Source organism: Chelon labrosus, assembly GCF_963514085.1.
Source record: "Chelon labrosus genome assembly, chromosome: 1".
In the NCBI taxonomy this organism is placed as follows: domain Eukaryota; kingdom Metazoa; phylum Chordata; class Actinopteri; order Mugiliformes; family Mugilidae; genus Chelon; species Chelon labrosus.
The window spans coordinates 31,811,833-31,837,215 of record NC_140337.1 but is presented as its reverse complement, the minus strand read 5'-3'; the positions used below and the strand labels follow the sequence as shown (position 1 = coordinate 31,837,215).

General features: G+C 44.2%; 1 protein-coding gene across 1 annotated transcript; it reads left to right on the top strand.

Moving 5' to 3' along the window:
• Positions 1-561: 561 nt before the first annotated feature.
• LOC311489936 (uncharacterized protein) lies at positions 562-25,031 on the top strand. The gene is made up of 20 exons (XM_084547250.1): positions 562-795; positions 2,159-2,259; positions 4,543-4,612; positions 4,683-4,813; positions 5,129-5,214; positions 5,286-5,385; positions 5,458-5,501; positions 6,558-6,635; positions 6,715-6,911; positions 9,201-9,265; positions 9,355-9,461; positions 10,031-10,133; positions 10,736-10,835; positions 12,179-12,218; positions 12,305-12,356; positions 13,049-13,160; positions 15,553-15,636; positions 16,524-16,641; positions 19,897-19,987; positions 21,555-25,031. Exons 1-20 carry the CDS (start codon positions 648-650, stop codon positions 21,627-21,629), a joined length of 1,902 nt encoding a protein of 633 aa, XP_084403376.1. The 5' UTR covers positions 562-647; the 3' UTR covers positions 21,630-25,031.
• Positions 25,032-25,383: the final 352 nt, after the last annotated feature.

The following is a 25,383-nucleotide window of genomic DNA, read 5'->3' as shown; positions in this document are numbered from 1 at the left end:
ATCCCGGTGAGTTAAACTGACAACTAAAGCAACTAAAGTCAATAAAACTGTCACATTTCCACTTGTTTTTGAGTGTGCTTGTGATTTTACTTTTATTCTACTGCACTTATTTTATAGTATTTAATTATTTAATGTGACTGATGAGATTTAGATCATCTCATCAAATAATAAAGAGAAAACAAAAGTGAATTAGCCTTACATTGATATGATGCACATTCATACTCAGTAATGTAATAATAGTGATATGGTATTTTATTCACCTGTTTAACTCAGTTAAAGCAGTGTTTCGCTGATAATTCTAACATGATGTGATTCAGATGTTTTTATTGTTCTTTTGTTGTATTTTATATATTTATTTATTTTTATTGTCGTTCTTTTTTTTTGTATTTTATTTATTTATTTATTTATTTGGAGGCGGAAACTTGTAGCGACCGGAGCGTGTTTCCCGTCGGACTGTTTTGACGAACGTACCGGTGCTCCTTGAACTTGTCAGGGTCGATTGTTTTCCTCCTCTTTTCTTCCATTCTGTAAATAAATCCACTTTATTAATCATGTCTACTTTTCCGCACCTGTTCCGCGCCGCTCCTGCCGCAGCCTCCAGGCGGTTGTCGCGCGGCGGAAGCGCAGAAAAGTGCGTCAGTTCGAAGATGTTGCGGCTCTGCGCCGCCGCTCCGCTGTCACCCAGCGCGACCCGTCCCAGCAGAACCAGCACCAGAAGCTACACCAGCTCCGCCGGGACCAGACCGGTCCGGATCGGCTGCGCCTCCGGGTTCTGGGGGGACACGGCGACCTCAGGTACAGCTAGCATTAGCATTAGCTTAACCAGAGCTAACAGACAGTCACTGTAGCAGGTTTATGTGCTTCAGGGTTCATACTGGGGTTTGACAGCGTGAGGGACATCTCTGTAGTTGTCCTCTGTCTCTTTGTAGTTGTCTTCTGTCTCTCTGTAGCTGTCTTCTGTCTCTCTGTAGCTGTCTTGTGTCTCTTTGTAGCTGTTTTGTGTTTCTTTGTAGTTGTTTTTGTCTCTTTGTAGCTGTCTTCTGTCTCTTTGTAGTTGTTTTGTGTCTCTTTGTAGTTGTTTTTGTCTTCTTGTAGCTGTCTTCTGTCTCTTTGTAGCTGTTTTGTGTCTCTTTGTAGTTGTTTTTGTCTCTTTGTAGTTGTCTTGTGTCTCTTTGTAGCTGTTTTGTGTTTCTTTGTAGTTGTTTTTGTCTCTTTGTAGCTGTCTTCTGTCTCTTTGTAGCTGTTTTGTGTCTCTTTGTAGCTGTTTTGTGTTTCTTTGTAGTTGTTTTGTCTCTTTGTAGCTGTTTTGTGTCTCTTTGTAGCTGTTTGTGTTTCTTTGTAGTTGTTTTGTCTCTTTATAGCTGTCTTCTGTCTCTTTGTAGTTGTTTTTGTCTCTTTGTAGTTGTCTTCTGTCTCTTTGTAGTTGTTTTTGTCTCTTTGTAGTTGTTTTTGTCTCTTTGTAGCTGTTTTGTGTCTCTTTGTAACTGTTTTGTGTCTCTTTGTAGCTGTTTTGTCTCTTTGTAGCTGTTTTGTGTCTCTTTGTAGCTGTTTTGTCTCTTTGTAGCTGTTTTGTGTCTCTTTGTAGCTGTTTTGTGTCTCTTTGTAGCTGTTTTGTGTCTCTTTGTAGTTGTTTTGTGTCTCTTTGTAGCTGTTTTGTGTCTCTTTGTAGCTGTTTTGTGTCTCTTTGTAGCTGTTTTGTGTCTCTTTGTAGCTGTTTTGTGTCTCTTTGTAGCTGTTTTGTGTCTCTTTGTAGCTGTTTTGTGTCTCTTTGTAGCTGTTTTGTCTCTTTGTAGCTGTTTTGTGTTTCTTTGTAGTTGTTTTGTTTCTTTATAGCTGTCTTCTGTCTCTTTGTAGTTGTTTTTGTCTCTTTGTAGTTGTCTTCTGTCTCTTTGTTGTTGTTTTTGTCTCTCTGTAGCTGTCTTCTGTCTCTTTGTAGCTGTCTTCTGTCTCTTTGTAACTGTTTTGTGTCTCTTTATAGTTGTTATGTCTTCTACTAGTTGTTGCATCTTCTAGTTTTCAGTTTCCATCTCATCAATCAATCAATCAATAAGTTAATCAGTCAATCAGTTAATTAATGAATCAGTTAATTAATCAGTGAATCAGTTAATGAATGAGTTAATGAATAGATGAGTTAATGAATGTTGTCTTGTGTCTCCAGTCCCTCAGCTGATCTACAGTGGGAAGCTGGACTTCCTGGTGTTTGACTACCTCAGTGAGATCACCATGTCTCTGCTCACCGCCGCCAAGACCAAGATGCCGGTGAGTTCCAGCTGTTTGTCCAGACATGTGTGGACAGACAGACAGACAGACGGACGGACGACGTCTCCGTCCACAGCACGTTGGACGTACTGTCTCCTGTCTCCTCACAGCTACTGTTTATAACTGTGTGACGTGGAACAAGAAGACAAATCACCAGCGTCTTATTTGTTGTAGAATCTATAAACTTCATCAGAGATCAGCTGATACGTTGTAGATTTTTTTAGTCTTTTACATTTATTTTAAATGTTTTCAGATATTAATTTATTTATATGTAATTAATATCTGAATAAAGGATCAGTAACATGCTGTGTATTAGCTGTGTATTAGCTGTGTATTAGCTGTGTGTTAGCTGTGTGTTAGCTGTGGTGTAGCTGTGTGTTAGCTGTGGTGTAGCTGTGGTGTAGCTGTGTGTTAGCTGTGTGTTAGCTGTGGTGTAGCTGTGTGTTAGCTGTGGTGTAGCTGTGTATTAGCTGTGTGTTAGCTGTGGTGTAGCTGTGTATTAGCTGTGTGTTAGCTGTGGTGTAGCTGTGTGTTAGCTGTGGTGTAGCTGTGTGTTAGCTGTGTGTAGCTGTGGTGTAGCTGTGTGTTAGCTGTGGTGTAGCTGTGTATTAGCTGTGTGTTAGCTGTGTGTTAGCTGTGGTGTAGCTGTGTATTAGCTGTGTGTTAGCTGTGTTAGCTGTGGTGTAGCTGTGTATTAGCTGTGTATTAGCTGTGTGTTAGCTGTGGTGTAGCTGTGGTGTAGCTGTGTATTAGCTGTGGTGTAGCTGTGTGTAGCTGTGTGTTAGCTGTGTGTTAGCTGTGGTGTAGCTGTGTGTTAGCTGTGTGTTAGCTGTGGTGTAGCTGTGTGTTAGCTGTGTGTTAGCTGTGGTGTAGCTGTGTGTTAGCTGTGGTGTAGCTGTGTGTTAGCTGTGTGTTAGCTGTGGTGTAGCTGTGTGTTAGCTGTGGTGTAGCTGTGTGTTAGCTGTGTGTTAGCTGTGTGTAGCTGTGTGTTAGCTGTGGTGTAGCTGTGGTGTAGCTGTGTGTTAGCTGTGGTGTAGCTGTGTGTTAGCTGTGTGTTAGCTGTGTGTAGCTGTGTGTTAGCTGTGTGTTAGCTGTGGTGTAGCTGTGTGTTAGCTGTGTGTTAGCTGTGTGTTAGCTGTGTGTTAGCTGTGGTGTAGCTGTGTGTTAGCTGTGTGTTAGCTGTGGTGTAGCTGTGTGTTAGCTGTGGTGTAGCTGTGTGTTAGCTGTGTGTTAGCTGTGTATTAGCTGTGTGTTAGCTGTGTGTTAGCTGTGGTGTAGCTGTGTGTTAGCTGTGGTGTAGCTGTGTGTTAGCTGTGTGTTAGCTGTGTGTAGCTGTGTGTTAGCTGTGTGTTAGCTGTGGTGTAGCTGTGTGTTAGCTGTGTGTTAGCTGTGTGTTAGCTGTGGTGTAGCTGTGTGTTAGCTGTGGTGTAGCTGTGGTGTAGCTGTGTGTTAGCTGTGGTGTAGCTGTGGTGTAGCTGTGTGTTAGCTGTGGTGTAGCTGTGTGTTAGCTGTGTGTTAGCTGTGGTGTAGCTGTGTGTTAGCTGTGGTGTAGCTGTGTGTTAGCTGTGTGTAGCTGTGTGTTAGCTGTGTGTTAGCTGTGTGTTAGCTGTGGTGTAGCTGTGTGTTAGCTGTGTGTTAGCTGTGGGTTAGCTGTGTGTTAGCTGTGGTGTAGCTGTGTGTTAGCTGTGGTGTAGCTGTGTGTTAGCTGTGGTGTAGCTGTGTGTTAGCTGTGGTGTAGCTGTGTGTTAGCTGTGGTGTAGCTGTGGTGTAGCTGTGTGTTAGCTGTGGTGTAGCTGTGGTGTAGCTGTGGTGTAGCTGTGTATTAGCTGTGTGTTAGCTGTGGTGTAGCTGTGTGTTAGCTGTGGTGTAGCTGTGTGTTAGCTGTGGTGTAGCTGTGTGTTAGCTGTGTGTTAGCTGTGGTGTAGCTGTGTGTTAGCTGTGTGTTAGCTGTGGTGTAGCTGTGTGTTAGCTGTGGTGTAGCTGTGTATTAGCTGTGTGTTAGCTGTGGTGTAGCTGTGTGTTAGCTGTGTGTTAGCTGTGGTGTAGCTGTGGTGTAGCTGTGTATTAGCTGTGGTGTAGCTGTGGTGTAGCTGTGTGTTAGCTGTGGTGTAGCTGTGGTGTAGCTGTGTGTTAGCTGTGGTGTAGCTGTGGTGTAGCTGTGTATTAGCTGTGGTGTAGCTGTGTGTTAGCTGTGGTGTAGCTGTGGCGTAGCTGCTGCAGTGTCGCCTCTCTGCCTGTAGAGGGCGGTGCTGCACTAACAGCTGATGGTTGCGTCCTCTACAGAACCAGGGTTACGCTCCAGACTTTGTCCATGCGGCTCTGGCTCCGTTCATCAACGACATCCACAGGAAAGGTGAGACGGGACGTGACGTGTGTTGTTGTTGTTGTTGTTGCCGTGGTAACAGGTCCCCTCTTCCTGTCAGGTATCCGTGTGGTCAGTAACGCTGGAGGCGTCAACCCTCTGGCCTGCGCCGACGCCATCCAGGAAGTCGTTAGGAAGGCCGGCCTCGACCTGAAGGTCGCCGTGGTGACCGGCGATGACCTCATGCCTCATGTAAGAAACGTCCTCTCTCCTCGTCCTCTTTCATGTCCTCTCCTCGTCCTCTCTTTTCGTCCTCTTTCTTGTCCTCTCCTCGTCCTCTCTTCTCATCATCTTTCCCGTCCTCTCATCTCATCCTCTCTTCTCGTCCTCTTTCTTGTCCTCTCCTTGTCCTCTCTTCTCATCATCTTTCCCGTCCTCTCTCCTTGTCCTCTCCTCGTCCTCTCTTCCCGTCCTCTCTCCTTGTCCTCTCCTCGTCCTCTCTCCTCGTCCTCTCTCCTCGTCCTCTCATCTCGTCCTCTTTCTCATCCTCCCCTCCCTCCCTCCCAGAGGAGCGCCCTGTCTGAAGTAAAGATGGACGACGGCAGCAGTCGTCCTCTCCCCGTGTCCCTCCACAGTATGAACGTCTACCTGGGGTAAGACTCTGTGTCCCTGTGTGTCCCATCTTTAACCTCCCTCACCCGTTCACCCCCGTCTCCTCCGTCAGGGCCGATCCCATCCGTCGCTGTCTGGACCTGGGGGCCGACATCGTGGTGACGGGACGCTGCGTGGACAGCGCCGTGGCCCTGGGGCCCCTCATGCACTCAGTATGTTTGACTTCACTCAGAGAGGACGCTGCCTGGAGCTGTCAGCTGATTCATGTTTGTCTTCTGTTGTAGTTTGGTTGGAAGAGACAAGACTACGACCTGCTGGCCGCTGGAAGGTACCTAGCTTATTAGCCTCCTAGCTAACGGTAGCTCCCCCTAGCCTCCCAGCTAACAGTAGGTCCTCGTAGCTTCTTAGCCTCCCAGCTAACGGTAGCTCTCCCTAGCCTCCCAGCTAACAGTAGCTCTTACTAGCCTCCCAGCAAATTAAGATTAAGATTAAGGTCTCTCGGCCAAGTATACTTGTGTATACAAGGAATTTGGTCTCTGCATTTATCCCATCCGTGAATTAGTGAACACGCAAAGCACACAGTGAGGTGAAGCACACACTAACCCGGAGCAGTGAGCTACCATGCTACAGCAGCACTCGGGGAGCAGTGAGGGGTTAGGTGCCTTGCTCAAGGGCACTTCAGCCGCTTTCTACCGGTCGGGGGTTTGAACCGGCAACCCTCCGGTCACAAGCCCAAAGCGCTAACCAGTAGGCCACGGCTGCCCCCCCCCAAATAGTAGGTCCTCGTAGCTTCTTAGCCTCTGAGCTAACGGTAGTTTTTCCTAGCCTCCCAGCTAATAGTAGCTCCTCCTAGCTTTCTAATCCCTCAGCTAATAGCAGCTCTTCCTAGCTTCCTAGCCTCTCAACTAATTGTAGCTCTTACTAGCCTCCCAGGTAATTGTAGCGCTAATTAGCCTCCTTGTTAATAGTAGCACTTCTTGGCTTCCTTGCCTTCCGCCTGATAGTAGCTCCTCCTAGATTCCTAGCTTCCCAGCTACAACAGCTCTTACTAGCTTCCTAGCATCCCAGTTAATCGTAACTCCTCTTAGCATCCTAGCTAACAGTAGCTCTTACTAGCCTCCCAGCCGCTCAGCAAATAGCAGCTCCTCCTATCTTCCTAGCCTCTGAGCTAACAGAAGCTCTTCCTAGCCTCCCAGCTAATAGTATCCCGTGCTAGCATCTAACAGTAGTTCTTCCTAGCTTCCTAGATACCCTGCTAACAACAGCTCTTCCTAGCCTCCTAGCTAACAGTAGCTCTTACTAGCCCCCCAGCTAATAGCAGCACTTCTTTAACAGGTTGATTAGCTGTGAATTAGCTGTGATTGATGCTGATTGTGTGTTTCAGTCTGGCAGGTCACCTGATCGAGTGTGGAGCTCAGAGCACCGGAGGGATCTTCACCGACTGGCATAAGGTCCCTGACTGGTACGAGTCTGAACTGGTCTCAGATTAGTCCTCATGAAGACAGACGTTACAGAAGTCCTGACCTTCTGCTTGTCCTCAGGGACAACATGGGTTTCCCGGTGGTCGAATGCTCCGGCGACGGCTCCTTCGTTCTGTCCAAACCGCCCAAAACCGGCGGCCTGGTGTCCTTCGGCACGGTCGCCGAGCAGCTGGTGTACGAGATCGGCGACCCTCGTCGGTACCTGCTGCCCGACGTCATCTGCGACTTCAGCCGGGTGGTCGTCCAGGAAGTTCCAGGTACGAACTCTCGCTCGTCGACATGGACGTGACCGCGGGGTGAACTCTTGTTTTCACAACGCTTAAAACAAACGTGTCTGGAGCTTCGTTTCGACCTCAAACTGAACCCGTCACCCTCCTCTGAACCGCCAATAAACTCTTTATCAGACTATTTTTTTTAAAACTAAACACGTATCCGTCAACCCAGCGTGAACCCATGTGGAGCTCTGCTGCAAACTCCAGAACCTCCTCCTGAACTCTTCTCCCCTGATAAGAAGCTTTATTTTTTGGTAATTAATTCACTTTTCTCTTTAGATTTGTTGAGAGAAGCAGCTTCACTCCCAGAGTTTTGGTATTTCGCTCATAACTTCTCCTCCGGCTGCTCTGCTTCAGTCACACCGGGGTTATACTCAATGTATACGTGTGGAAACACTTGACCCAGTTCTTCAGCCAACAGACAGAAACCAGAGAAGTCATTTTTGTTGTTTACATTATGCCCCAAAACAAATCTACATTCACACCGAATATTTTAACATCCAGAGTGACTTACACTTTCAAAAAATGTAATTATCTCTGATCTATTGCCGTCATGTGTTAACTTGTCTCCGGTGTAGCAGTAATCTGGTGATAGTTGTCTCTATATTCATTTTGTTCACAGCAAACCAGAGCAGATTTTAGCTTGTTCAGCTCGTTCTTTAACGGGGGGATATGTCAGTTTATCTGAGATACTGATTGTTAGCAATTATGCTAACAACAATATGAGTATAAGAGTAGACCAACTGATCAGATCCCAGCTAATAGTAGCTCTCCCAACCTCCCAGCTAATAGTAGCTCTTCCCAGCTTCCTAACTAATACTAGCTAATAGTAACTTTATAGTAGCTATTCCTATTTTCCTGGCTAATAGTAGCTCTTGCTAGCCTCCTAGCTAATAGTAGCTCTTACTAGCTTCCCAACAAATAGTAGCTTTTTCTAGCCTCCTAGCTAAAAGTAGCTCCTCCTAGCTTCCCAGCTAATAGTAGCTTTATAGTAGCTATTCCTAGCCTCCTGGTTAATAGTAGCTCTTGCTAGCATCTTAGCTAATAGTAGCTCTTGCTAGCTTCCCAACAAATAGTAGCTTTTTCTAGCCTCCTAGCTAATAGTAGCTCTTCCTAGCTTCCCAGCTAATAGCAGCTCTTCCTAGCCTCTTAGCGTCCCAGTTAATAGTAGCTCTTTCTAGCATCTTAGCTAATAGTAGCTCTTCCTAGCTTCCCAGCTAATAGTAGCTTTATAGTAGCTATTCCTAGCCTCCTAGCTAATAGTAGCTCTTCCTAGCCTCCCAGCTAATAGCAGCTCTTCCTAGCCTCTTAGCGTCCCAGTTAATAGTAACTCTTCCCTACATTTTTAGCTAACAGTAGCTCCTCCCAGCTTCCCTTTAACTCCCAATTAACTTTTGAACAAATGACGTCACCAGCAACGTCGTTGAGCGATTCAGTGGCTACAATTAGCCGCTCGTCCACAGCTTTAGGTGGAATCAGGCACTGACAAGATGGCGACCGCCAGAGACGGTGTCCAGGAAACACGTTCATTTAGTCAGTTCATATTTTACCAACTCAAAATGGCCGCCGCCCACTTTTGAGACATTTCTGCTTCACCTTTTTCAGAGTGTCAGGAAGATGTGAAACGTCGGCCATCTTTACTCGACAAACCAGATAAACAGACTAAAAACAGTTTTTACTCCAAAATACTTAGCCCCAACTTTTTAACTTATGTAGTTTTTAATATCTTTATAGTTTAGCTGGGTTTATCATAAAGTATAAGTCCTGCTTGTGTTCCCCACCACATCACGGTTCAACAATGTTCAGCATCTGTGGCCTGAGAATAACATTATAAAGAATGTAAATACTTGCACCAGATTGTTCCATTTCTAAAGCGGACGTGAACTTTTACCTCCTGTCGTTGCTAAAGATGTAAATATTTTAGTCTAATTGAACCTCGGCTGAACTCTGGAAGCCCGTTTGACCGCCTCACGACCGCCGACTCTCATCAGCAGTTTATTTCATAACGCGGAGGAGCCAAGAACGCGATCTGGAGGCGAGCCAGTGGTGAGTCTGCAGCGAAACAGGGAGATGATAGGAAGTAGTGAGGTAGAGCTGAAATTAAACAAGTGGAAAATATAAAAAAATAAAAAAATAAAATAGAATAAAAAAATAAGATATGGAAAACTAAAAGAAAAAAAAAAAGATTTAAACCGTCTGAAGTATTATGTTGATGGTTTAGTTTCTTATTGATCGACTGGTTAAAGCTGATGAAACATGTTTGTGTGTCTCCAGGTGTAGAAGGAGGAGCCGTCAGAGTCACCGGGGCTAAAGGCTTCGCTCCGTCACACGACTACAAGGTGAACAGTCATCTTCCTCTTCCTCTTCCTCGTCCTCTCGGCCTCGTGGTGGCTATAACGCAGTAACACTGTCGTCCTCTTACCTCCAGGTGTGCGCCACCTACATGGACGGTTTCAGAGCGACTGCAGTGTGTCCGGTCGGAGGCCCCAGAGCGTCGGAGAAGGCCAGACGAACCGCTGACAGCATCGTCAAACGGTTAGTTCCAAGAAACAGGAGTCTCTGCATCAGTATAACACTCCGTAATGCTTCGTAACACTTCTTAATGCTTCGTACCGTTCCGAAACGCTTTGTTCGGATTTTTCTGTGTGCTGTGAACATATAGGGAAATTGACAATAAAGAAACGTTGAATCTTGAATCTTCGCTTCGTAGCGCTTCATAACGTTTCGTAACAATTCTTAATGATTCTTAATGCTTTGTAATGCTTCGTAATGTTTCAAAACCCTTCTTAATACTTCTTAAAAATACTTAACATTCCTTAACACTTTGTAATGCTTGTTACTGCTTCAGAACGCTTCGGAACCCTTCTTAATGCTTCGTAATGCATCGTAACGCTTCGCAACACTGTAAAGCACTTCGTAACGCTCTGTAACGCTTTGCAACGCTTCGTAACACTTCGTAACGCTGTGAAGCACTTTGTAACACTGTGAAGCGCTTCGTAACACTTTGTAACACTGTGAAGCACTTCGTAACACTCTGTAACGCTTCGTAACACTTCGTAATGCTTCGTAACGCCGTTGCAGTGACTCTGTGTTTGTGTGTTCAGGACGAGGCGCATATTCAAGCAGCTGGGACTCGACGATTTCAACTCCGTCAACGTCCAGGTCCTCGGAGCCGAAGACACGTACGGCGTCAACGCTCGCACCAAGGTAACGCAACAACAGACTGTTACAGCAGCCAGCTGTTGATGGTTCTGATCCAGCGGTAGGTAGAGATCCATTAGAGACAGCAGCTGGTACAATATTCTACTGACCACATGATGGCGCTGCTGATTTACAGACACATTGACCTTCCTTCCTTCCTTCCTTTGTTAGCTTAGTCTCTCAGTTTTTTAACCCCCCCCCCCCCCCCCGTTCTCTTTAGTTCTAGGTTTTAGGAGCTTGGTCTGGAGCGTCACAACGTCCGCACGCCGTGTTTACTTTTTAATAAACTCTACAAACCTCTCAAAGCAAAAAAACAAATTGGACGTTTTTTATTGAAGCATCAAAACCTGAAATGATTTACTTTTATACATCAGTCGTTGCTGCTTCTTTCTTCTGAGCCAGAATCAGGTCATGGCCGGAGTTAAGCCTGTTTCAAGCCTCTGAACTCGTCCTCTATCGGCCTTTTCTTCTCCATTCGACACACTTTCTCTGTTCAGCCCTTCACCTACATCCACCCGTCACCCAGGAGCAAGTCGGGGGTCCCAGTCTCAGATCCCTCTTCCTCATTTATTTATGTTTTATGTTTTATGTTGTGTGTGTGCCGGCAGGGGTCCAGGGAGGCGGTGATCTGGATGGCCGTCCACCACAAACAGAAGAAAGCCCTGGAGCTGTTCGCCAGAGAAATCGCTCCCGCAGGGACCGGCATGGGTACGACACCTGGGCCTTTATGAAGAACTTAAACCTTAAACATGGTGGTTTGTTAATGCCGTTACATCATGATGCTGCTCCTTCAACCAATCACATTTCTAGTTGGTATTCTTAGTCCCTCTCCTTCAGCGTTTTACCGTCTTCTGATTGGACGGTCAGAGAGCCGCTCAGTTTAAGCTAAGCCAGCGGTTCATGTTCATCTGTTGCTAGTTGCACAACGTTAATGTTTTGATAGCTATGTGATGAAGCCACCATAGAGGAAGGAGGAGAGGCTAGCGATTTGGTTGCAGATCTTCTCAGAAAGACATTTTCACGTTGGACTTTGAAGGAAAAGCTGGATATTGTGAGGAAAGGCCTCCCAACCCTGGAGCTAGCTAGCCTGACCCAGCCGGGGTAACGTTCAGGTCAGCAACTATGAGCGCTGTTAGGAGTTTAATGTTTGCTTTATTCTTGATTTGATGTATTTGGATTGGAGAAAAAAAACGTGAATTACGCCTTGAAGGCTCGCCGAGTATGAACAGACAGAAGGAGTGTTTAATGTGTGTTTAATCCACTTCTCTGATCGACAAGTTGATTGTTTGGTTTTGTAGAAATAGTCAGAAATACAACTGCAGTCACCTCTGGAGGCCAGAATGGACGCATATGGTTTCTGCTTGTTTCTCTCCGAGCTGCTTGGTTTGATTTATTTGGATTTTCTTCTTCGCTGGTGATTCATTTGTTTCAAAAACTCAACAGACGTTTTCCAGAGCTCTCAGAAGAAGATTTAGACTAAATTAGATCTAATTTGACTTCTTTCTCAGGCTGCTGTCAGTCTCAATACTCTCTCCGCTCATCGATAGTTTTGGTTCAGGTGACTTTCACGCGGCCCCTCCCCCTACAGATGTAGTCGATAAAAACTCTCCAGCAGTGATTTAGAACTGAATGAAACGTCCTCTAGAGACACAACAAGTCGATCCCAGAGTCTTCTTTGTACTAATGACAGCCTGAGGCGTCAGACTGGTTCTACGGAGGATCGTTTAATTAACTGGATCTTGTCCTCGGTGCTTTCCCAGTTGAATAAATCTGAACTTTGTGGTTTCTTAATATGAAGGGGGAGGGGTGGTGGTGGTGGTGGCGGGGGAGGGGTGGTGTTCATTCTCCGACTGCTGCTGCTGCTGATAAGAGAGGCCGTGACCTCCTGAGCCAGATTCTGTTTACAGATTCATGTCTGTGTGAACTCTGTGTGAACTCTGTGTCTGGGAGGTTTGTGAATCATGCCGTCGGCCGGTCTGTAACAGCTGATCTCAGACCAGCTCATGCTGTTACACCTGCTCACACTGCTGGACTTGTCTCTGTGTCCACAGCTCCTGGACTCACCGGCATCGTGGGCGGACGTCCCAGAGTGTGAGTACAGTTAGTGTGTCAGCGCTCCAAGATCATCAAGACCATAGTAGTCCAGGCGTCCCTCACTGTGTCTCTGTGGTTCCCAGGTCTCCCGTCCTGAAGCCGTTCTTCTTCTTACACCCGAAATCTCAGCTGAAGGTCGGTTTGATTTGACCAACAACAACTTTTAAAATATTCTAGAAATGAATCAGTTTATTACGACACATACCAAACAAACTCAACGTCTAAAGAGTTGGTTCTTAAAATATTCCTTCCTTCCTTCCTTCCCTCTTTCCTTCCGTCCTTCCCTGTCCCTTCCTCCCTTCCTTCCTTCCTCCCTTCCTTCCTTCCTTCGCTCTTTCCATCCTTCCTTCATTCAATTCTTCCCTCCTCCCTTCCTTTCCTGCTTCCTTCCTTCCTTCCTCCCTTCCTCCCTTCCTTCCTTCCATCCCTCCCTCTCTCCTTCCTTCCTTCCTTTCTTCCTTCCTTCCTCCCTTCCTTCCTTCCTTCCTTCATTCCTTCCTTCCCTCCTTCCTTCCTTCCTTCCTTCCATCCTTCCCTCTTTCCTTCCTTCCTTCCTTCCTTCCTTCCCACTTTCCTTCGTGCCTTTCTTCCTTCCCTCCTTCCCTCCTTCCTTCCGTCCTTCCCTCTTTCCTTCCTCCCTTCCTTCCATTCTTCCTTCCTTCCTTCCTTCCTTCCTTCCATCCTTCGCTCCTTCTTTCCTCCCTTCCTTCCCTCCTTCCTTCCTTCTCTCTTTCCTTCCTTCCTCCCTTCCCTCCTTCCTTCCTTAAGAACATATATTCTTATCTATGATGACAGTAGATGTCTTTATAAGCACTGATGTCACACAGGTGGACATTCACATTGGTGGAGAGCTGGTGGAGTCACTTTCAGAGGCGGGGCCAGACTCACATGAGCAGGACGAAGCCCCGCCCACCTCAGCCGAGGACGCACCTGACACAGGTAAAAGAGTGTTTACCGCCTGGTTTGACTAACTTTGGGTTGACCAACGACGTTGCCGTGGTCGGTGGAGAAGTCAGCGTGGTTCTGAAGGTTCTGTAAATTACATTTGTTCTTGTCCCAGGTGTTCTGGACAAGTTTCTGGTTCCTCATGATGACGTCCTTGAGCTTCTAGTGGTGCTTTAGGAAGATTGTTCTTGGGGGTCTTTCAGGTTTTTGGGGAGCTTCTGGACATCCTTGACTAGACTGATCTGAGGGGTCACAGAGGTGCCAGATGCTTTTTGGGTTTGTTTTTACAGATTACATATTCTGATAACAGTTTAGTCTTGAAGGGGGCTGGCATTGTCCTAGATAAGGTTTAAGGGCTCTTTGAGTGATTGTAGTCCTGACAGAGCCACGTTTGAGGCGTCCACATGAATTCCAGACGCCCAGCCAATCCGAAACCAGTGTGATCCTGTTTTCCCTTGAGGCGATCACTGGTCGATGATAACATTCCAGGAATTGTTGAGTAATTTAACTCCAGCTATCCTTGACTAGACGTTTACTAACTGGGATTTTCTTTTTTTTTTTTTTGGTTTGATTGGAACCTTCCAGAGTGTTGTAGCCTGGAAACCGGCTCAAACTAAAACTCACAAATGTTTTTGTAGCAGAAAGTTGCTCTGGAGTTTCTCCGTTAGGAACTGATTATGCTCCAGCAAAGATCTCCTGGACAAATCTAATCATTTGGTCAAGGCTTTATGTGGTTGTGTACAGCCGAAGAGTAACGGCGATGCATTCATACACGTCTTTACTACGACCGCACTTCAGAGTCTGCTTGCTTTCCACAGCGTTACTGCTGCTTTGATCACTTCCTGGTTTCTCAAACTACAGTTAGGTCACAATAGCAGAACTTGCTGCATTTGTTAATCGTGCCTTAAAGAAATTAATGGCATTAAAAGGAATCAGACAGAAGAGTTGCCACACGTCACCTGAGCGCCGTAAATCCAAATGTCGTTTCTGATTCAGGTAAGAATCAAGTCTTGTTACGCCAGACTGAGCTTAAGGAGCAGTAGCTAACGTTGAGAAGCTTTTGGTTGATATAATTGTTTAGGACTGTGCATTTTCAAAACTAGAACAAGAGATAAACATCTAAATAATAAATCCTGGTTTCCTGATTTTGGCAGAAGTTACAACAAAGACCGACAGTGTTTTTTAAAAAAGTTTTTCTCCGTATTTGAATCCAAAAGGCCTGCTGACAAACTCATACTCAAAAAATTAACAAAGTTCAAGCGTCCTCGAGGGATTAAATTCCTGACAGAGCCGGGCCAGGCCTACGTCTGAGGCGTCCACATGAATTCAAGACTCCCAGTCGGTCCAAAAACTAGTATTGTCCTTATTTCTGTTTCCCTAGAGAGGGCGACGCCTCCTCTGTGTCCTATTTACTTAACAAACCACAAATGACTCAACATGAGGCTTAAAGTATAAAGTCAAATTATACATGATATAACAAAAAGAACAACAGATTGAAAACACTGATAAACTTTCAGAACCGTTAGAGGTTGTGAGAAACAGTTTAGGCCTTTACAACAACACAGGATTACCACAGTTTATGTGTGCATCTGGTATTCAAGACAAGTACAAGCTGTGCCACTTTTCAGCCTTTGAACCAGCGCATCCCTCGCATGGCCCTGCACAAAACTCAACACAGTCTGGGACTCTCCTGCAAAGCTGTCAAAGAGATCGCCAACCCAACGTTCAGAAACCATATTTATTTACAAAACCCTTCTGGCCGCTGTCCCAACCTTCACATTCCTGTCAGAAAACAGGGTTGGGCTCCCCAATCACAACGAGAACTCAAGAAGGAGAAAAGGCAGAGCTGCTGCTTTCGATATTTATTCACCTGGTTTTATTTAACAATCAAAGTTGTTGATGGACTGTGGCTGCAGTTTGAACCCCTCTTTGTTTTCTTTTTGATGGAAGCGTCCGGTCAGAAAAAAAACTTTTTTGAATCGGTTGCACGGTCACGGACGTTAAAAGTATGCGACTAAAAGGTCCTAGAGTGGGTTCATGAGTGGATGGAGGTGTTCAGGGGCTCCTTGAGAATGTTCCTGGTGGCTTCTAGAAATAATTCACGGTCCTTGACTAGAGTTGAATGGATTTGTGTGTTCAAGAAGTCCATCATTGTGTTTTTTTTGCTGGTTCCAATGAGGTTCCAGGCTTTTCCAAGGGTCTTAAAGTGTCCTTAAGTTGCTGAAATTCTCCCTGTATTCAGGCCTGATCTGAAAACGTTGCATGAGAAGAAATGAGAGCGCTGGCAGGAGGCTGGTTATGTGTTTCCTTCTGTGTTTTATCACCGCGAGCGGAGCCAGAAAAACAGCGTTTGAAGGCGGTTTTTAATCGTCTGGTTTCCTTCCAGATCTGCCCAGCGGACCACACAGCTACAGGCTGGAGGAACTGGCCTACACGAGAAGTGGCGACAAAGGAGACTCGGCCAACATCGGTGAGAATGAGAAAACCTAAGACAACGGCGTTTAATGACGCCAAACTAGAGCTAAAACACAACAACATTAAACCAGACAATCAGAAATCTTCATGGTTGTTTAGTCTAGAGTCCAAGTGTTGTCCTTAAAGAGGTCTTGGTGGTCAATCAGAAGCTTCTGTCAAGTCTTAACCATGGTTTAAAGCGTACAGAAGAAACGCCATTTGTGTTTTAGAAAGTTAACGGGTTCAATTTATGGGACTCGACCAGTTTTCAAGAGATTAGAGTTCCCTAGGGTGTTCTAGGACTCCTTTCTGTCGTCTTTAAGAGGCTCGAACAGGTTTTGAAGAGGTCCTGGTGGATTTCAGTGGATTGTTGGTGAGATTTCTGGCTTTTGTGCCAGGCACATTCAACGTGGTGGGTTGCCTGATTATTTTAGATTCGTAAAATGTTAAATTATTTGACATAAAAGCCTAAAAAGCCCTTATAAGTGTCAGGGATTAAATAGCTGTTGAAGGAATACCATTCATTCTTTAGAAAGTTACGGGGATCCTTTACGAGATTCAGTGATCCTCAAGAGTTCCTTTGGGTGTTAAAGAGTTTTCCAGAGGTTTCAGGAGGTTCTTTCATCCTGATGAAGCTGGCAAACTGTTTTTGAAAATGTCCCTGCGTTCCCTGAGTATATTTCTGTCATATGTTCCATCTTTTATTGGTTATATTTCCACCAATCATAATGCAGCAAAAACATTGAACACGCTGGACAAAGTGAAGTACGCTAAGCTAAGTGGCTTCATAGTTAACCATGTAAATTATTCAAATGTTGCTTCAAGTGTTGCTTAGGGATGTTTTTATTCTTGAGCAATGAAAATCAAACATGTCTAAGCAGCAGATTATCTCCCTTTCTTTAGGAGTCATAGCTCGCCATCCCCTCTTCTTCCCCTACCTGAAGAAACACCTGACTTCTTCTGTGGTGGAGGGATACTTCTCCCACCTCATCGCGCCAGGGGTGCACAACGCCGTCACACGGTGAGCGGAGGGAACAAGTCTGTTTGTTTGATTCTTTAGGAAATGTTGTGTTGACGTTAGATTTTATGATCTTGTTGGGAATCAACAGTTTCCTACGAGGATGACCGAACGCCTCTGGATGCAAAATTATGGTGTCCCTCAGGGGTCATGTGTTGGACTCATTAAAATTAAATCTACAACAAAATAAAATGCATCTGTTGGTGTTTAGAAAAATATAAATTTCTGTAATTGAGCCGATAAATACTGAGGAGAAGACGAACATTGGTGTGGTTTTCCCGCAGCGGGATATTTCCAGCTCGGTCGTGACTAATATTTCTGCAGAGGAGCTGCAGAGGTCTCCGCTCTGAGACATTTCAACACAGCAGCTGTGGTTGGTGTAATCACTGTCAGACGCTCGGTTGAAAACAAGAAACCTGCGGGCGAACAGATATTAGTCACCGCCGAACTCTAAACTCAAAGAGGAAACAGCCGGCACGATATTCAGACTGGGGGGAAACCACAGTGACCGCATCGTGTTTTCTACTTCTTCTTCTTCTCTGTGTTTCATCTCTAGAGCGCCGATCAGTGTGACTCCTGTTTGAACTTCTTCTTTTCGAGGCTGCAAAAAGTTTATTTATCATAGTTTTCATATGTATAATGTATTCCAGTGAATTCCTGTAAGTTCCTGTAAGCTCTTCAAGTTGCAACCGACTGTTTTTACATATTTATATGTACAAATACTTCCCACAATTTAGATTTATAGGTAGTTTTGTGCTTTATTTGTCTGATTTTTATCCAGTTGTAGTTACTAAATGTTAATAAATGTCACAGTCGGGTATAAAATTTACAAAAACAAGTAAATTTACAAGTTTTGAGTAAATTAAAACCTTTCATAACTTGATTCAATCTTCTGAAGGCAAATCTGAAGTCTTTCAGGTCTAGAATCACATCTTTAGAGCACAAGTCCAAGTCACGTCTCAAGTTTTCAAGTCTGGGACATGTGTCAGGTCCAAGTCTAATCCATGGTCTTTGAAGTCAAGTCTCTGGGTCTGATATCCAATTAAGTCCAAGTCCATCATCTTTCAGGGTTTGCCAGATCTCAGGTCCATTGTCTTTCACAGCCTATAGTCGTGTCTTTTGCAAGTCCCGGACATGATATGGTTCAAATCTCTACAGTTTTAGTCCATTGTCTCTCACAGCTTCAAGGCTGGTCCAAGTCTACAGTCGCGTCAAGTCTAAGTCAAGTTTTTAAGTCCGGGACAAAGGGTCAGATCTGTAGAGTCCATCGTCTTTAAATTCGGGGCTAGTCGAAGTCAAGTCTGGAGACGCGTCTTCAGAGCAGAAGTCCAAATCAAGTCTCAAGTTTTTAACTCCGGGGACATGGGTCAAGTCTTGAGATACAAAGTCAGAGTCAGATCTGAGGTTGTTTGAAAGTAAGCTCAAGTCCAGACTCATCGTCTTTGAAGCCAAACTCCACATCAAGTTTCAAGTTGAATAGGATTACACTCTACTGGATCCCGGTTGGTCAAAGACATAAATCTAAAAAATAAATAATCTAAAAATGTTCCACAGCTGTTTGGTGTGATAGGTAGAGTAAATCTAACAACCTCCTTCAAACATCACAACCAAAGCAACCGTTCCTACCACAAAAACCACAAAGGTTTAACAGAGCGCTGCAGACACTGAAGGATGGCTGTGGTTCAAACCATTATACTGTTGTCAACAGTCTGAGGGAAGACCAGGAACACAACTGAGTCCTAATCGGCCTGTAATGACGCAGCAGAGCAGACAGAATAGAAGCCAGAGGTTTGACGGCCGGAGGCTCTGGATGCCCGGTACAACAAGGTTAGACAACAAGTACTTCAAGGCAGCTGAGATGTTTCACCACACGGAAGCTACGTTATATAACATTATTGGTTTTCTGCCCAGTACAGTAGCAACCGTTAAACCATCGCAGAAGAAAAGGACACAGTGACGACATTTAGGTTTAAGTTTTATTGCTCCTTGAGCTCTCAGCCCTACGTAAATTTTCACTTTTCCTGTATTTACATGTAGTGAAACCATTCTCTTTTAAATAAAAACAAAACACAAAAGAAGCTATGCCAAGAGCTTCTATTGGCTGAAAGGCTAGGAAGCTAGGAGGAGAAACTATTAGCATGGATGCTAGAAAGAGCTACAATTAGCTGGGAGGTCAGGAAGCTTGGAGGAGCTACTGATAGATAGGAGGCTAGGAAGCTAGGAAGAGTGATTATTAGCTGAGAGTCTGGAAAGCTAGGAAGAGCTACTATTGGCTGGGAGGCTAGGAAGCATGGAGGAGCTACTATTAGCTCAGAAACTAGAGCTGCTATTAGCTTATATACTAGAGCTGCTATTAGCTGGGAATCTAGAAAGTTAGGAAGAGCTGTTACTATTAGCTAGGAGGCTAGGAAAAGCTATTATTAGCTGGGAGGCTAGAGGGATAGGAAAAGCTGCTATTAGCTGGAAGGCTAGGAAGCTAGGAGGAGAAACTATTAGCTCAGAAGCTAGGAATATTTATTATTAGCTGAGGGACTAGGAAGCGCTACAATTAGCTGTTAGGAAGAGTGGAGAAGCTACTGTTAGCTCAGAAACTAGAAAATTAGGAAGAGCTGCTATTAGCTAGGAGGCTAGGAAAAGCTACTATTAGATCAGAGGCTAGGCAGCTCAGAAGAGCTACTATTAGCTAGGAATCTATGGAAAGCTACAGTTGGCTGGTTGGCTGAGAGTCTAGAAAGCTAGCAATAGCTACTATTAGCTGGGATGCTAGTGTTTGGGTGAGCGTAGCTGTTAATCTACAGGTGTGGTGGAGGTTGTTGAACATGTTTGAGCGGTGACGCAGCGTGGCGGCGGCGTGTTAGCAATTAACACAATGAGGCGGTGGAGGTCGTAAAGCTCGCTGACCTTTGTCTCCTCTCGCCTCCCCGCCGCCACAGACGCTTCATTAGCGCACCTCCAGCGCTCGTTAACGCCGCAGGAGGCCGCTGCACACACACACACACACACACACACTTTAAAACACACACATGTTTAACTGCTTACAGACGCACACATGCTCAGAAGCTTCACACACAATATGTTCAAATCTGCTGATCAAGCATGACACACACACACATTTACTGGTAAACCAGGAAACCAACGCACACACACATTTACTTGTGCAATAAACCGCCTCGCCGACACATGAGTATGTATGTGTATGAGTGTGTGTGTGTGTGGCCTGCGTCACCGTGGTTACAGGTGTTGTTTTTGTTTTTGCAGATACTCTCTTCCGGGGATCCACGGCCTCAACTTCGTCCTGCAGAGCTCGCTGGGGGGAGGGGGCGTGGCCTCACTGCGCAGCGACCCCCAGGTAACACGCCGACATAGCCGGGACTTTCTGGAGTTGAGAGGACGCTCGTTAACCTGAAACAGATCCAGAGTCAGACGTTAAAGTCAAATGTCCTCACACACACAAACCAGAACAGACACACATACACAAAGTTGTGTTTCAGTCTTTGTGAGGACCTTCAATTGAGTTGATTCCAACCTTCTTGTAGCCTTTAAATGCCGATGGCCTAGAAAACTCCCACCTTTTAATACAAACAACACACATCTAGACTTGTGTGTTTACATCTTTGTAGCCCTTAACCAAGTCTGAACAGGTTTTTAAGCCCTGCCCCCCCACCCCCTCCACAAATAAAAACAACACAAACACAGCTCTGTCCTCGTCTTTCAGCTCCGTCCTCTTCCCACTTCCTCGTCTTTCACCACTTCTTAGGAGGTGGGTGTCGATGTTTAACAGACGTTCAGACTGTTAAAACGAACCCAGTGGCCTTCGCCTCGAGGGAAGTTGAGAAAGACTAATCTCAGCAAATCTCCTCCGAGCGAGGCGACCAGCCGCTGGTTCAGCCTCCTCCTTCTTTAGAATCCGCCTCGTCTTCACTTTATTAAACATGAGGATTAGTCTAGAGTCTTGTAACCTGGAAGTTAGCCCAAAAGAGTTTGGTCTGGAGTCTCTCCGTTGGGAACTGATTAATCTCCAGCAAAGATCTGCCGGGCCAATCAGATTGTTCGGACGGGGCTTAATGTGGTGATTGACGGAAGTGTGGAAGTGTTAAGTCTGCCCGCGATAAGCTAGCAAACACGTAAAGTGCTTGGTCCTATGACGCTTTGTCACAGCAACATGTAAGGAGGTGGACGTCGGGCTGATGTCGATGTATAAATCGAGCTAAACAATTGCTCCGTCTTGCTGGAATCCAAAATAAATCACACTTCACACCAGTGCTAACGTTGACAGCTGTTGTGAATTTAGTGTTTTAGAAACTAGAAAGTTAGGAAGAGCTACTATTAGCGAGGAGGCTAGGAAAAGCTACTATTAGATGAGAGGCTAGGAAGTTAGTAAGAGCTACTGTTAGTTAGGAGGCAGTGTTTGTGTGAGCGTAGCTTTACAGTTTTAGCTAAATGCTAAATGCTAATCCATTCTCTACTGCACACTGTTTAAATATGTCAGTAAAAGGACAGAGGTCAATAACTCCATGAAACTAGTAAAGTTCTTAGATGAGGCTTCTTTAACTTCATAATTATCTTCGTGACCGTGATGGAGGCTGCATCAGTATCACAGTGATGCTCCTTCCTCCTGGAGACACAGGGCTTGTAGCAGCTAGCTAGTTTTGGTCAGCTAACGCTAAATGACTAAGATCAGATAAGCTAAGGCCCCTTATCCAATCACATTTTGAATGTCCCAAATAATATCTTATCACATCAAATAACGTCTCGTTAACATTGCGTAATAGTTTTTATCATCAGATATTAGTTTTAGCTTGTCAAAAAAATTGTCGTTGACGAATATTTTTATATTCATAAAGCTCACAAATACAACCCAAAAGAATCAAATCCGCCTTGTAGTGACGAGCTGGTCTCGGTTTCTCTCTCGTCAGGGTAAAGCCTACGGTCAGATGCTGCTGGACTTGAAGCTGACCGGACTCCCTGACCTCAAATCACTGGTGGACTGAGAGACGGGGAGGGGAGACCACCGGAGACGACCGGAGACGGCCGGAGACGTAGAGAAAAAAAAAAAGGCACTTCACAAGGAGGAATGAAGAGAGAGAGTGAGACTTGAAAGACATATTTACCTCAATAGAAACTCAAAGGGAAGATTTCAACACATCCGTTCAGATTCAGAGAGCTTGATTTACTCTTCACAGCAGAGACTGGACCCACAATGAAAACCAAACAGAAACAGAAAACGCCCAGATATTAAGTTGAAGGTTGATTCTTTACTTTGGAAACAAACGTTTTAAAACAAATTTTGACGTTTACAACAGCCGACTGTAAGGACTACATGAACCACAGATCCAATAGATGTGTGAGAACTAGAATAAAAACCAGAAGTAAAATTTAGAAACCCCAACGGTTTGACCCGGTAACACGTTTAGTTTTAAAACCTTAAGTTCTCAGCTACAACTCGACGGAAGCTGATCGAACAGAAACAAAGCAGCATCCTTTTTAATCCCAGACACCTCCTTAACTTCCGAATGTGATGACGGTAATCTTTGAATAATGGTTAAAACACGAACTTTTCCTCCGTAACATCTGGAAACGCAGGTGGAGATCAGAAGCGATAAAACTGCTGACGAAGATCATGTGTGATCGATTTGCTGCTCAGTGAGACATGTTTTTTAGATTGTTTTGTTCGGAGGGTGCTTCCATGATAAGTAATATAAAATGGGCCTTAAAGAGTTTTAGTTTCATACGTGCAAAAAAAAAAAAAAAACACAGAAACAACATTCCTTCTGGCAGAAGCACAGATGTCGGCAACCAGTGTGCCCTTTCAATCCTGACTCCAGCTCCATACCAGCGCCAGAGGAGTTTCCCCCCGACCTCTGACCTCCCCAGTAACAAGGAGTGTTGGTTTGGGTTTCCCCTCGTGGCTTGTGAGACGCTCGAGTCGGATATCAGAGGAGGTGTATGATCGCTGGCTTCAAGTCCGACGGGCGCGATGCCTGGTTCTCCCCCGGCTCCTCCTTCACCTCGACGCGACCCGGCTCCGATGTTCGCCGCCCGGTAGGAATGCGCGTCTCCTTCCACCAAAACCGACTCCCTGGCTTCCAGTCTGTTTAATCATAATTGCAAACAGACTCTAAGCTGAAGTCGGAGCCGCTCAACGGCTTCCGTCGGCCGCTTAAACCTCAACATATCCACCTCTTCTGAATCATTGCCCCCATTTCCAAGATTGTCCTCACGCTGCAGTTTTTCCAACTCTTTCCTGGCTCCGAGCCTTGACCTCTTTATTTAACCTGACTCAAGATTTTCATACCGAGCTTTTCTGCGTGTCTAAAATGTTTAACAAAGGGATGATCCCAGACTCGGAAAAGGATCCACATTAGACAGTCAGACTAAAACAATAGATGAACAGTGGTCCCCTTAAACGGACATTCAAAGACTTTGGCGCTCAATAAAAACCATAATAAACAACAGCAAGACAAATCCTTCCAGAGATGAATTGGAACCAGAGTTGCATGGGTATAAATCAGGCCCATCGAAGGGAAGTCACACGGGAAAAGCTCAAATCTGGCAGCCTGTGTTTGGGATTTAAAAGGATGACAATGAATTGGGCGGATTACCAAAGCGAGGTGTCAGAACCAAGGCTTTAAATTAGTGTTTCCATAAAACCCCAAAACTGAAAGAAGACACAAGCCGCAAGTGTCGCCACTTTGCATGCTAATGTGGAAATATGCTTACATCTTAATGACGAAAACAAGGTTTGGGAGAAAAACTTTGAAGTCACATCTGTCCTGCATATTGCTTCCCAAGAAACAATTGTCTTCATCATTTGGCAAAAGCCTTCATCATCACTGTCGAACAAGCATATTGACGACATGATATTTACACAAAGTATTTCATGAAGGCCATGATTGTGCGGACAAAGATTTCCACTGAATTGCTGCTCTTTGTATTAGTCATTTTATATACAACGTGTTATTATAATTTTCCTTACGCTAAATTTGGGTCAAAAGTCAAATCTAGTTAGGCAAACGTTAAGTCCAAGAAAAGAGAAAATGCCTTCAGGTGTCTTGTTTCTCGAAATGAAGAATCCCTAACCCGTTTAAAGTTATATAAAATATCATGTCTTCACATCTGAGAGGCGGGAACAACTTAAATTTCTGCTTGAACATTACAAAATTGCAAAGGTCCAAGAAAAGAGCCTTGTGGAACGCCAAAATAAATCGGATTTACCCAAAGTATTACATGAAGGCCATGATTGCGCAGACAAAGATTACCAATGAATTGCTGCTCATCTTCTGCCATGTATTAGTTATTTTCTCCTTCGGCCAAATTTGGGTCAAACTGTAAAAAAGTATTCACTGTACTGTAGTTAGGCAAAAGTAAACTCAAAAGTCCGGTTAATTCATCCAGTAGACGTTGAGAAATTTCACTCTAAGCTGAAATGTTGCTGTGAAAAGGCCAAGGTTCGATAATAGAGCCCTGTGGAACGCCAGAATGTTTTCTTCTCTTGTATTACAATTAAAACAACTGAAACCATGACAATAGTTTACAAAAAAAAATCAGTTCAAGTTCTTCAGCAACCTCTCGACAAAGGTGCTCATATTAATTTTAAAGTGCTCAAGATAATTAATACCATGTAAAAGATTTTTTAGTAATCCACTCTTGATGAGATTGACCTAGGAAATAACAAATATCTACTGATCCTTTCTTTAACTAATCAAGTGTTTGGTCTGTAAAGTCCAAGAAAATAACTTCAGATGTTTTATTTTTTCAAAATTTGAAACTCCAGAACCAGAAGGATGAAGTCCAAAACCAAAACATTCAGTTTAAAGTTAAATAAAACGTCATGTCTTTGCATTTGAGAGGCTGGAACTGAATAAAATGTTGGTCCTACGCCAAAAAAAATGCAAAGGTCCAGGAATTGAGCCTTGTGGAACGCCATAATTGTAGCGTACAAACTGTCAAACCATAGAAAACAAAACTTGATTAACTCTGGTCAAACTCTGTGATCTGATGTTTGCAACATAAATAAAACAAAGATGAAGCAGGTCGTTCTCCACAGTGGATGTGGTTTGGCCACAGTTGCCTTCACCATTTTTAATGTTGTGAAACGCCAACGCATTATTCAAAATGCACTTTAATGCACTGTCTGAGGACTAATTGTTTCAGTTTAAACTCAACAAAGCCTTACTGTGGAACCACGCGTGCTCTTTGTATCACTACACTGTTTTTACATTGATAGATTATTCAAATCTTGACTAAAAATGTAAACCGTAAATCAACGCTCACTTCTGCCTTCAGTCCTTTTTTCATTATTGAAGTTTGATTCTTCAGCTTTCTAAATGAATTTAAGAAAAAAAGTGATTCTGTAGATACTAAACTGAAGAGATTAAAAAATATTTTTATTACCTCAGTGTCTGTTTAAAGTTGGTGTTACTGGTTGTGTTTGTCTTCTTAACCCACATTTCTTTGTTGCAGGACACCGAGAAGAAGCCCCAAACCTTTGATTTGTTGCACTTTAATGCAAAATATTAAAAGAATAATTATTAGTGTTAGATGCTGGGAGCATTTCCACAAGAATAAGTGACTATATATATATATATATATATATATATATATATATATTTTTTTTTTTTTTTTTTTTTTTAAAAGAAATATATGTTTTCAAGATTAGTCTGAAAGTCAACTCTGCAGCAACCTGAAGTTATTCACTTAGCGTGTCTGCTTTTGAAAAAAAAAAAAAAAAAAAAAACACGAGAC

Bases quoted from the DNA above. Each gene is read 5' to 3' on its own strand.
- LOC311489936 (XM_084547250.1), top strand. From the start codon at position 648: ATGTTGCGGCTCTGCGCCGCCGCTCCGCTGTCACCCAGCGCGACCCGT. The intron at 6,912-9,200 runs GTACGAACTCTC...GTGTGTCTCCAG, and splicing joins GGTCGTCCAGGAAGTTCCAG to GTGTAGAAGGAGGAGCCGTC. The intron at 9,462-10,030 runs GTTAGTTCCAAG...TTGTGTGTTCAG, and splicing joins GCTGACAGCATCGTCAAACG to GACGAGGCGCATATTCAAGC.